This window comes from Zingiber officinale, chromosome 1B, assembly GCF_018446385.1.
Source record: "Zingiber officinale cultivar Zhangliang chromosome 1B, Zo_v1.1, whole genome shotgun sequence".
Classification (NCBI taxonomy): domain Eukaryota; kingdom Viridiplantae; phylum Streptophyta; class Magnoliopsida; order Zingiberales; family Zingiberaceae; genus Zingiber; species Zingiber officinale.
The window spans coordinates 16,728,554-16,741,183 of NC_055986.1; the positions used below are offsets into that span (position 1 = coordinate 16,728,554).

The 12,630-nt window shown below is 40.3% G+C and overlaps 1 protein-coding gene and 1 long non-coding RNA gene across 5 annotated transcripts; both read right to left on the reverse strand.

Annotated features, from left to right (window-relative positions):
* Window positions 1-7,569: 7,569 nt before the first annotated feature.
* LOC122043128 lies at window positions 7,570-8,890 on the reverse strand. Its single transcript, XR_006129453.1, has 3 exons — window positions 8,730-8,890; window positions 7,844-8,654; window positions 7,570-7,629 (listed from the first exon to the last, which is right to left on the reverse strand). It is a non-coding gene; the product is annotated as an uncharacterized LOC122043128 (long non-coding RNA).
* A 41-nt stretch (window positions 8,891-8,931) lies between these two features.
* On the reverse strand, window positions 8,932-12,281 carry LOC122051620 (auxin-responsive protein IAA27-like). Of its 4 annotated transcripts, none has more exons than XR_006131482.1 (4): window positions 12,045-12,272; window positions 11,266-11,967; window positions 10,194-10,298; window positions 8,932-9,300 (listed from the first exon to the last, which is right to left on the reverse strand). XR_006131482.1 is itself a non-coding variant. In XM_042612832.1 (3 exons), the coding sequence occupies exons 2-3, from the start codon at window positions 11,667-11,669 to the stop codon at window positions 9,240-9,242; spliced, it is 465 nt and encodes a 154-aa protein (XP_042468766.1). In that variant the 5' UTR covers window positions 11,670-11,967; window positions 12,045-12,281; the 3' UTR covers window positions 8,932-9,239. The 4 variants fall into 4 exon arrangements, 2 of the variants coding, with proteins under 2 accessions (XP_042468766.1, XP_042468771.1); XR_006131481.1 differs by having other exon boundaries at window positions 8,932-9,847; XM_042612832.1 differs by lacking the exon at window positions 10,194-10,298 and having other exon boundaries at window positions 12,045-12,281.
* Between the last annotated feature and the right edge of the window lie 349 nt (window positions 12,282-12,630).

The window sequence follows — 12,630 nt, forward strand, 5'->3', positions numbered from 1 at the left end:
TAGTACAGTCACGTTTAGAGTGATCTATATGCCCTACTGCCATATCTTGACCCAGATTTTCTCCACCTCTAGGATAGACACTACCAGAGGGACACTCATCCCACTTACCATATATGATGAGTTAGGTCAGCGTAGTCTTAGATTAGCGGGTGTAGAGGTTGTTGGTGCAACCTTAGGTCAAGGTTGACCTGGTTGACCCGACTCGAGTTGACCTGACTCGAGTTGTATTTTGATGTTTGATAAGAACAAAAGAGTTGTATTTTGATGGGAGATTGTGGGTGCAACCTTTGGTCAAAGTTGACCTGGTTGACCCAAGGTGAGTTGACCTGACTCGGAAAAGTCCAAGCAGGGGGTTTGGCATGGGAAAAGTCCAAGCGGGGAGCTTGGCACGGGAGAAAGTCCAAGTATGGAGACTTGGCACGGAGAAGTCCAAGTATGGGAACTTGGCAAGTGGAAGTCGGAGAGGGCTCGGTAGCTCGTTCTCCGAACTGTGGTCAGAGAGGGCTCGGTAGCTCGTTCTCTGGACCGGAAGTGGGAAAGTCCTGGTGAGTGAAGCCAGGCAGTTGTGAAAACCCTAGTGAGTGAAGCTAGGTGAAAGTCCTGGTGAGTGAAGCCAGGCAGTGGGAAAGTCCTGGTGAGTGAAGCCAGGCAATTGTGAAAACCCTAGTGAGTGAAGCTAGGTGAAAGTCCTGGTGAGTGAAGCCAGGCAGTGGGAAAGTCCTGGTGAGTGAAGCCAGGCAGTTGGAAAGTCCTGGTGAGTGAAGCCGGGCAGATTGGAAATCCTGGTGAGTGAAGCCAGGTGAAAACCCTAGTGAGTGAAGCTAGGTGAAAGTCCTGGTGAGTGAAGCCGGGCAAGGGAAAATCCAGATGGATCAAGGGTGATCGGACATCTGGTGTTGAGAAGGTCAAGTAGGTCAAGGGAGTGATCGGATACTTGACACGAAGAGAAAAGTCCAAGTGGGTCAAAGGGATTGACCGGACACTTGGTGGGGAGTCTTAGCAGGTCAAGGGAGTGACCGGATGCTAAGCATGATGTACCAACAGGTCAAGGTTGACCGGATGTTGGTTTGGAAGGCTTGAGACTTGGTTTGGGCGAAAACCAAGCTCTGGATCGATCAGTGGATCGATCAAGTGATACATTGGGTATCTGGATCGGTCTGGTGACCGATCAGTGACCACACAGTGAGCTTCTGTGTGTTATCTGATCGGACTGGAGACCGATCAGCGATCGATGAGTAGCATACAGTGAAGTTCCTGATCGGTTTGCAGACCGATCAGGAAACGATCAGAAGGAGACGATCAGAAGGAGAGAAAGGCCCTGATCGGTCATGGGACCGATCAGGGAAGGACCTGATCGGTCACCATGACCAATCAGGGAAGGGCATGATCTGTCCTGTGACCGATCAGGACCCTTGTGGACCGATCAGGATGAAGCCTGATCGGTCCACATCCTAGCCGTTGCGTAGCAACGGCTAGTTTCTATTGTGTCTTCTTCGCAGGTTATAAAAGGGTTGAGGAGCTACTGTTCTTACAACTTCTTCTTCTTCTTCTTCCTGGTTCCTTCTGTACTTACTGAGCTTTGCTGAGCTCCTTGTTCTTGAAGATTCGCGTGAGCTTCCCTGCTGGTTTTCTAGCTGAGCTTGGATCCGAGAAGTTGCTGCTTCATCAGGATTCCAGTCGACAACGAGAAGGCAAGCAAAGGGTTTTACATTTCGATTGTTCTTGTTTGCTTTCTCTTCTGTTGTACTCCTTATTGCTGTTGCAAAGATATTGTGGCGAGGTTTCTGTTGGGGTTGCAAGGTTGCAAACATAGTCCCACATTGAAAACACATGGAAACGATCATGGGTTTATAAGAGAAAGATATCTCCATTGGCATGAGGCCTTTTGGGGAGAGCCCAAGAGCAAAACCATGAGGGCTTAGGCCCAAAGTGGACAATATCATGCTATTGTGGAGATATCTAAATTCTTTTCGATCCTACAATTGGTATCAGAGCCCAGACTGCCAGAAGGTTTAACCACCGACTGTGCACAAGAGCTATGGTCTGATTGAACCATGTGAGTACAATATTGACCTCGAACAAAGAAAGTGGGGGCTCCTATGTTCAGATCAAGAGGACCAGACACCAGGCAGGAAGTCCTAGTTGCGGCTAGGCAAGGAAGTCCTAGTAGGTCGAGTGGACCGAGGGGCAGGAAGTCCTAGTAGGTCGGGTAGACCGAGGGGCAGGAAGACCTAGTGGGTCGAGGATCGGACGTGGAAAGCTCGTGGTCCTTTGTTTGAGGGGGGGGATTGTTGGGGTTGCAAGGTTGCAAACATAGTCCCACATTGAAAACACATGGAAACGATCATGGGTTTATAAGAGAAAGATATCTCCATTGGCATGAGGCCTTTTGGGGAGAGCCCAAGAGCAAAACCATGAGGGCTTAGGCCCAAAGTGGACAATATCATGCTATTGTGGAGATATCTAAATTCTTTTCGATCCTACAGTTTCTCCACCCACAAGGAGTATTTATTAGCCGGTTCTCCGGGGACTCATCCACCGACGGATTGATAGGGCTCGTCCACCTTACGGACACGCCGAGGAGTAGGAGTATCATCTCCGAACCTCGTTACATCGATTCGTGTTGAGGTTTGCTTCTCCTTTTTCGTTTCTATTTAGTTATTTCCGCTGCGCTAACCCTAATCGTAGGAAGAAAACGAAGAATTTGGGGTCGGCTATTCACACCCCCCCCTCTCTAGCCGCGATCATCGGTCCTAACAGAGGTCACTGCCGAGGGGATTCTGGCCTGGAAGGGTCGTCCACCGCCAGTCGCTGCTCCTGGTGCTCTAGAGGCCGAGGACGTACCAGGTGAGGGTGAGGAGTGGCCAGACTTCTTAGTTGAGGAGTTTTTCGTAGATCCTTCCACCTCAGCCGGGCCCTCTACATCAGCCGGGCCTTCGACTTCGGCACCTCCTTCCGTCGAGGACAGACTCGCTCGGCTCGAGATCCAGTCCATTCAGATGAGACGGGCTGTACTAGATAGCCATCGCTTCCTCCGATCTCTCCGATCCGAGATAGCTGCAGGGTTCGCGTCTCTCTGAGGTGAGATACGGTGCCAGGGACAGCCTCAGCCTGCACCCGAGCAGCCTCTTACACCACCTCCAGCTGACAACCCTCTAGATGTTGATCCTGCTTTCGATGATTATGCCTTTTGACACTATCACTTGATGTATCTTAGACAGACACCTATTTGTCTTCTCTGATTGTACTAGTCTTTGGTTGACCTCTACTTATTTATGTTTACTAGTTCTAGTTGTTTACAATCTGCACAATTGGTAACGTGTTGGGTAGAATAGGTCCTGATTTTCATATTAGTTTCCGACCTTTTTACTTGTTTTCAAAATCTGCTTCTAAATTATAGGCAAAAGTTTGTTTTCAAAATCCCAATTTTACTAGTTTTTCAAATTTGGACTTAGTCTAGGCTCTACCTTAGAAATCATGCTCCCCTAGAATTCAGCTAGAGCATCTCACAAACACCTAGACTTACCTTGCTTGTGTTTGAAAAATATAGAACAGTGTGAGATGCATAGGGTACAGTCTGGACTCAAGAATGCTTATATCTGTTCATCAATATGAGTCTGGGCGTTAAACATCTAATTAACAGTAATCAAGTCAAGTCATCCAGCCATAGTCAAATCTAACTAGATCTATTGACTTAACTTGACTAACCAAGTGAAAGTTGTTGCCCTCTAGGTAATCAGCTAGTAGCTAGATGGTTAGACATGTGGCCAAAAACCTAAGTGATTGACTTTTAAATTTTTGAGTTCACTCAGGCATGAACATTAGGGCTCTGATACCCTACTTAAAGAGAAATTAGCTAATTTACAATTAATCTAACTCAACTCATGCTTGGACATTAAGGATTTAAGCTCCTCCCTTGCCCTCAAAAGTTTTAAATTGATTATTCGTCTAACTTAAGGTAATCCTTTCAAATTTAGCTAAGTTTTCAACTTTCAAAAGTCACTTTTGTACCTTTTAGACTAAGCTTTCAAAAGTATTTTGAAAATTTAGCTAAAACTTTCAAAAACATGTTTTTCAAAGAATTCAACTAGGTTTCAAAATTGGCTAAAGCTATATTTCAAAGTCAACTTTTTATTAGCCTTTTAAACTCAGTTGAAAGAAAAATTGCTCTTTAGACCTTGATTTCACTTAGCCAAAGATATTAATTATAAAAAGCTAAGTGTTACCAAAATATCTTTTCCTCTTTAAAACCCTAAGGTTTCAAAATTTTGACTAAGTTGTTTAAAACTAAAATTGCTTTTGCTATGCTAAAAAGAAAAATCTTTCTCTAGCAAAATTAATTAATAAAGTTTTAGAAAACTGACTTCGAACTCAAACTATTTTACTTAGCGATTAGATTTACAAGAAATATCATTTTTTAAAAACAAAGTGTCTTAAAGATTCCTTACTTAGTCATTTTTCTCTCATCTTTGTCCTAAAAATCTTTGTGAAAAGTTAAGATTTTTTCAAACGTGTTCATTCTTGTTGATAAATGACAAAGGGGGAGAGTAGAGAAATTCAAAAGCAAAAATTTATAAAGAATGCCTTTATTAAGGGGGAGCCTGACAAAGTTTAAGTTTTAGCTTAACCATGCGTGCATTTAAAATTTATTAAGTTTGCTCACTTAAACTTTATGCATCTATATTACTTAGCTTTGAATTTCAGTTGCCATAATCAAAAAGGGAGAGATTGTTGGTGCGAGAAGCATCTGACGATCGATCGTTGTTTTGATAATGGCAAAGGAATTCAAAGTTAAGTTGTTTTGTGATCTAATGTACCTAATTGAGTGTTTCAGGAAAGTCCTAGCTACGGTTAGGCAGGTAGAAAACCCTAGGGGGTGGTAACCCTATGCGGAAAGTCTTGGTAGGACGAGAGCTTCAGGCAAAAGTCCTAGGGGGGTAACCCTAGGTGGAAAGTCCTGGTGTCGCGAACCAGGTGGAAAACTGGACCAGCCGGGAAGCGGAAGTCCAGTAGAAAGTCCGGAAGCTTCGAACACTGAGCAAAAGCCCAGTCGATCTGGAGGATCGCACTGGCAACAGGTAAATCTCCTGAGTGGAGTAGGTGAGGGCGCGTTCCCCGTAGAGGGAACAGTAGGCGTTGGGTCGACCTAGGGTTTCCAGTAGAAAATCCGAAGTCAGACCCGAACAGCCCGATGACTGTCAATTATATCTATCATATTGTTTTTGTGCTAACTTTATTTTTGCAGGGTTTATGTTTGGGACTAACACATTTTGCAGGAACAAAGAAGCACACTTAGCCTCGAAGGTCACTGGAGGCGCCTTGGACCAGGCGTTGGAGGCGCCTTGGACCAGGCGTTGGAGGCGCCTTGGAGCAGCTTGGAGGCGCCTTCAGTGGGATAAGGCGCGACTAGATCAGAGCTGATCCACGTGTGCAACTCAGCGGCCTGGAGGCGCCTCGGACAGGCTTGGAGGCGCCTCCAGCACTGTTTATAAGGAGGGTTCGAGCAGCAGCTTAGGACAACGAATTCCAAGCAATCCTTACGCTGCAAGCTGCTTACGAGACGATCCCGAAGTGCTACAACAACTTACCGACGACCCGAAGCTTCAATTTCTATTTTGTTGTTGTCGGTATAAAGTTTACTTACAGTTTATTTGTACTTAGCTTGTAATAGATTTTACGAAAAATAGTTGTTGCCCACCGTAAACGCTCAACGAGCGTGGGCCTTAGAGTAGGAGTCGCTCAAGGCTCTGAACCAAGTAAATCTTGGCGTGTTTATGTGTGTTTGTCTTTATTTCATTTCCACTGCTTTAAACTCTCGATTGTTTTATGATTCCGAAACGAGTGAAAGCCACGAGCGCTATTCACCCCCCCCCCCCCTCTACACTACAAGAATATATACTTTTAATGGCATTTAAAAGTGTCATCATATACTACTTATACTGACATTTTTGATATAGTGACATTAAGTCAAAATGTCCTCTATAGTGATGTCGTCTAAAGTCTCATGAATTTCCTAATGTCACTATAGCATAAAATTAATCACACCATTAATGTCATAAATAATTATTATAGTGACAAAAAAAATGTCACTATAAAATCTGTAATGACATTTATGTCTGCCTTGTTATTATAGTAATGATGACAAATTTATATGTCCTTTAAAATCATTTAACAGGACAACTATAAATGTTTTGTATTTTATTTATAGTGACAATAAAAATTGTCCTTAATGATAGTTTATCAGGTTAATTTAAAATGCTTCATTATGTAATTTGTAATGACACTTACGAATGTCTTCTATATTAGTCTATAAGGACATTAAAAATTATCATTAATTGTTATTTATGATATTTTTTTGAAAAGTCTCTAATGGATTTGATATTCTATTGTGATAATAAAAATGACATATATTATGAAATATGTCATCCATTTTCAATATTTTCATGACATAATATTCACGCATATAACATATTATCATAAATACACATAAAAAGTTTTAAAATAGAAATTAAAGTGTTAATCAATAATTGTCATTAATTTTCCAATCCATAAGGCTAATAAATTTGTCACATCAAAAAATATCTATATATCAATTACAAATGTACCCAATGTATTTAGTTTAAGAACTAGCAAAAAATTAAATCTCTTAAAGCAAAACATAACCAAACTTGTGGTGCATCTTCATTCTTCAACCATCACATCTTAAACAAAATCCAATATTCTTGTCACCTACAATAAAAATTCATATATTTGTGTAAAAAAAAAACTTAAAAAAACATAAACTAAAGAAATTAAAATTTAATTCGAACTTGTAAATATTTATCAAATGATAAGCCGGGAAAGCTCCACAGCATCAAATATAATTGGTTTTAAAAGACACTAACATTTACCTTACTATTGTGCCACAAAACTCCAAATGCACCTAGTAGAAGCCTTCTTCATTAACTGTCAACTATAAATATAATTGATATTGGTTTTTAAAAGTGCACTACAACAGAAACCCTCATAGACATCGGTTTTCCACCGGTGTCTATTACATTTTCGAACGATGTCTATGAAGCCGATGTAAAAGGTCTGCCATTTTATACATCGGGTTAAAACCGGTGTAGTATCACTTAACGACATCGGTGTTCGAATCGGTTATTAACCGGTGTAGTATCACTTAACGACACCGTTTCATCAACGGTGTAAAACCGATGTAATATTATATGTTAATAACACCAGTTTTGGCAGCGGTATACGACCGATGTAATATTAGTTAATAACACCGATTTTACAGCGGTGGAAAACCGATGTAATATCATTATTTTTTAACAACACAAATTTGATTTCCGAAACCGACAGTAACAAAAAAAAATACATAAATTACACAAATATTATTCATTCAACAGTATCCATAAAATACACAAATATTCACAAATTACATAAATAATCTTCTTACAACAGTATCCATAAAATACATAAACATTCTTTTTACATCAAAAGCTAATAGATATCAGAATCAAGGTAGAACATTCTTTTAACAACACATCAAGGTAGAACCACACTTAAAATGTAATCTAGCATGCATTCAATCCACTCGAACCGCACTTCATCAATTTCAACTCTGGAGTACTTGAGAATTGTAATCTGTAAAAACACATAAATAATATATTAGTAAATCAAGACCAAAAATCATAGTTGAAAAAGCAATAAGAGCACAAGGTAACAAGATGAGTAATTGGAATGCTTAAAAAGAGAAACGTTCATCAATTATCTCAACCACAAATAAATAGAAAGAAGAATCATAGATGTAAGATACTGATATAGTCCAACACCGGCACAAATTCAAAGAAGAAATTACCTATCTTTGTAAGTTGAAGCCAAATCTGCATGGGCTTCAGGCATAGTTGGTCTGATATTCACAGCACATATATAATCCTGAATTGCTTCAGTAACTCTACCAATCTCCTTGAAGCAACTCTACCAATCTCCTTAAATGTGTTCCCTCTATTGACAAGACCATCAACAACAGTCTGTGAAGAACTAGAAGAAAGCAGCAATTCTCATGATTGAATATCCACACAGGAAGCAAAGGTTGAACTAGCAGTGTAGCTGTGTAGGTGCTGCCTAGTATCTACCAAATTAACAAAATTAGCCGAAGTATCTTGCCAATATAAACAGACAAAAATCTCATGATTGAATAAGGAAGAAATAAAAGCGAGAAGTGATTTTTACAAAAATTCCACATAGTAAACTGGAATTCATATCCCTAAGAAAAGTTTGATCCAATAAAATATTTTAAACTGTATTTGTCAAAGCCAATGTAGATGCTTCCCCACTAAAATGAGAGGTAGTTGCACTAAATGGTCAACGACCATCCATCACTGATGATCCTTCTCACTTCAATCTCATAGCAATCTAGATGGCATTCTAACTGTATCCTGTTAAAACATTAAAGTGCTGTAGCCAACTGTTTGACAAAAAACCAAGCATGATTGCGAGGGCGTGATGGCAATGAACATGTTGTTAGTACATGATTGCAATGAAAAAGGCAGATATAGTACTCTACCTGTTGCTTGTATATAATAGCCAAGTTGTTGAAGGGCGCAGATATCCCTGTTGTAACTGCTAAAGTTGCCTTATAGAATGATGCAGGAACACTCATCATGTTGCTGCATGAAGAGAAGTTCATTAAGGAACAAAAATAAACTATCCGCACAATTGTCATCAAACATTTTTAAACTTACCAATCCATGTATATGCTGCCAAGGCTTGACAATGCTTGTGGATGGTTAGGTTGTAAAGCAAAGCATGACTTGGGAAAAATTATTAAAATGAAGTTATTCAACAAGGAAAAAAAACTTAAGAGAATAAAAATATCCAAATTAAAAAGTCACCCTATAATGTCCACAAGCTCTGGCCGTTCTTGAAGCATTCTCTTTAATGTGCAAGAAAGTCGATCATTAACTAACCTGGCTCACCATAAAGAAGGATACCACATTTTGACATATTAGACCATTATCAACTTACCAGTTATTGTAAGCTTCAATAAAGGTAGAATCACAATTGATAGCTTGCTTGTAATGCAAAATTGCCATGTCAAGTTGACTTTGTTCATAATAGATGCCAGCAAGGTTTCCTGCGTCCAGATATCCCCAATGCATAGTTGACATAATAAACTCTCTTCAGAGCATAGTTTGCAGCAAAGTTATCCACAAAATCAAAAAGAGATTAACAGTCCAATGGAAAAATAGGAGTTATTGAATCACGTAGCATATTCCAGTAAAAGTATTCTGCAACAGTAATGTTATGAAGAACCTGAAATAAATAGAAAATGATTAAGAGTTCACACAAACAAGAACTGCACATAGTAAATAAACTTCTCTTCTTTTGTATGCAAGTCAACAACAAATCATCATGTACTTCAAAAATAAGTAATATATTAGTTAAAATAGAAATAATTAGAGGAAAAAATAGACATGTTTCATATAGCAGCCAATTAATACATTTTGACAGGGAGAAACAACATCAAACCCTTAGTTACAACTATTAAGGAGACCTAAAGACAAATAGTGTAAAAGCCTTCACACAAAAAGTAGAAGTGTGGATACTAAATATGCAATTTCTTCATTCATATCAAACCCAGCAAAGAATCATTGGATCACTGTCATCTTTGGGAAGCAATCTGTTAAAGTAAAATAAATCGCTCAATTATGGACAATGAGTTCCTGTATTTTATAAGCATGAACCATTCTCTGGTCTTGGTGTTATTTCAGCTTGGTGAACCTTCTGCAACATCAGTTCCAAGAAGCTCTGTGTGCACCCCTAATGGAGATAGGCCAGTATTTGCAGATTGTTGGTACAACTGCACATTGGAAGATATTTCAGGGGAAGATAAGAAGCAGCGTCTTAAGAAGGTATGACACATAATGTGTACAGATGAATTTAAATTGAACATATAAATTTAATCAACTTGTATATTTGATGGTAGCAGATAATAATGTGTACAGATGATCCATTATTCTGAGAGCGAAAAACGTTATAAACTTCATCCTCTTATCTTACATGTGCCTCAATAACCAACACATTTCTTCTTGTTTCTGTTTCGGAGGTGGTTTATGAAATCTCATGCATTCAACAATTTAGGAATCAATCTCTCCTGAAGCATTAATTAATTACATTAACTGCAAATATTACTCTACAGAGATTACCATTGCACGGCCATTGCTTCCTTATTCTATACATGATGGTTTGCCTTTTTTCCTCAAAATTATCCAGGTCCGAAACCCATCTCTTCCAGGAGTAGCGCCATGCTCCTGCTAGATACAAGTTGGACTAACTTACAAATAAATGAAAAATATAGTATACAACAACTCTACTCAATAACATATATTGAGAAGCAAAACTCGAGGTCCTATTTGTCTAAAGATTGCTATAGTAACAATAAATGTTAAATGATGATGCTCAAGATTTATTACCACGACCCCTGAATCTAGATCTTAGTATTATTGAGCTTATAAGTTTGCTATAAGCTTGCAATACAATTACCAAAACCTAAGCTCCCTTCAAGACATAAGAACAATAGAGAATGCCAATAGATTGAAGAGTAATTAGTATGAGCACGCAATGACTGAGACAACATACAGAAACTCATTATTAAATCAAGAGATTATGAGATATAATGGGCAAACAACCTTCTTATAAATGGAGGATAGCAACAAGGGTGACTTAGCTATGTGCCACTGTGATGATAACCTACATTGACAGTGACTTAGCTATGTGCCACTGTGATGACAACCATGAGAGTTAAAATGATAATATGGAACTTAAGATCTTACAACCCAAACAGACCTAAGCAATCTAGAGTTTAATTAGGATCTGAATTAGGCTAGAATCTTGTGAACTTGTGATTCAATCCTATATTTCCTCATGGTTGCTACATAGGATCTCAATCCCAATAGCCTTGACCAGATGGAATAACTTCGCTTTCTACTACAAGTACATAACATTCTTCAAGTCATATCATTTAAGAAAAAGTTTCAATTGTATGAGATTATTTAGCAATAATCCAAAAAATCTCTATTTCTCAAACTTCAAAAACCTCTGTATGAGTTCCCTCTCGTTTCTGAAGATCTAAACTATGAAGATCTTTCTTCAACTATGAAGATATAAACTTAGTTATCTAGGAAAAGGAACTGAATCCAAAAATCTCAACTTTCAATGCATATGAAGATGCCAAAAATCTCAACTTTCAATGTCTCAATCACAACCGGAGCAACTTACTTCGCCGCCGGAGCCACCGAGCGATCTCTCCCAATGGAACCGCCGCAGTGAGCTGCCACCTTCCCTACATTCCCTTGTTCTGAGGCCTGGCCCGAGGTTGATAACAAGCAGCCGCCTTTCACCAAGTCCACCTCAGACCCGCCCTCGCCGACCGCAAGGCCCCACTCCCACTTCCCGGCATTATCGATGGCGTCGAAGAACCCCCTCTTGGCGCCGGAGGCGAAGCTCTTGGGGAGAAGATCTAGGGTTAGCCCGACCTTGTCGTCCCGGTGGTGCGACTCTGACCCAGGCTGCCCCAACCTGAGCTCCGTCGCCCTGAGGTTGAGAGCCCCTTCCTCGGCGCCTCCAACGGAAAACTCCCGCTCCGAGGAGCCTATGTAGTCTTGCTCCACACGCAGCGACATCTACCTCCCTAGCAAATCATAGATCGAACTGGTGGCGATCCGACGGCCGCTCAGGCGGTAGATCAGCAAAGACAAGGGAGACAGTAAAGAAAGGTGGAAAAGGAGCCATCTTTGGGCTTGGTTTTGTCGTCGATTCACCACGGCAGCTTCTTGGACACGGGGCTCCTTGTTAGATTATCCACAAACTGGACAGTGATTGGATGCCAAAAAGCATAATAATACGGTCTACGAAATCCATGACCGATAAAGAAGAAAAGCTAAAAGCTTGGCCGTGCTCGCTTGCATCCATGGCTCATGGCTGGACCACAGAGTTGAGTAATTCACACGGCTGTTTCAGAGGAGAAGAAGAAGGAGACAAAAACAAAAAAAAACCACCTTGAATGAGAGGGTCAACATTGCTCCAGTGTCTTCGTGACCGGCGAAGGGGAGGTTGGTGCAATGTAGATGGCGCTGGTTGCCCCAGCTACGAGTGGGGAAAATAAAATTATGCAGCTTCCAGGACGACGGCGGTGTGGTTGGATGAACGAGCAGGGCTCCGTGTGTTGATCCTGATCGGGAGAGGATGGGGCGATCTAGGAAGGGAAAGAGGGAGATGAGGCTGAGGGCGAGGAGGAAAGTGGTGGTGACGGCGCGATATAGGTTTAGGTTTGGAGGGAAGAGTGAATTGTTGTAAATTTTGGTTAAGTATTGGTGAAAAAATTATATTATTTTATTTTGGTTCATAGTCATCGGGTTTTAAAAATCGCTGTTAAAATCGATGCCCATTAACAAAAAAAAAGACGCTCATAGACATAGGCTAAAAAAACCGATGTCTATGAGCGAAAATCTGCGCTCATAGACATCGGTTTTTTGAAAAATCGGTGTAAAATACTCAAAGACATCGGTTTTTGCTTAAAATCGTTGTTATTCCACCGATGTCTATGAGGGTTTTTCTTGTAGTGGTGTCATAACATGATGAACA

Excerpts from the sequence above, each read along its gene's own strand:
- LOC122051620 (XM_042612832.1), bottom strand. The coding sequence starts at position 11,669 with ATGTCGCTGCGTGTGGAGCAAGACTACATAGGCTCCTCGGAGCGGGAG. Across the intron at positions 9,301-11,265 it reads TCGGTGGCTCCGGCGGCGAA|GTTCTTCATAACATTACTGT; the intron begins GTAAGTTGCTCC and ends TATTTATTTCAG.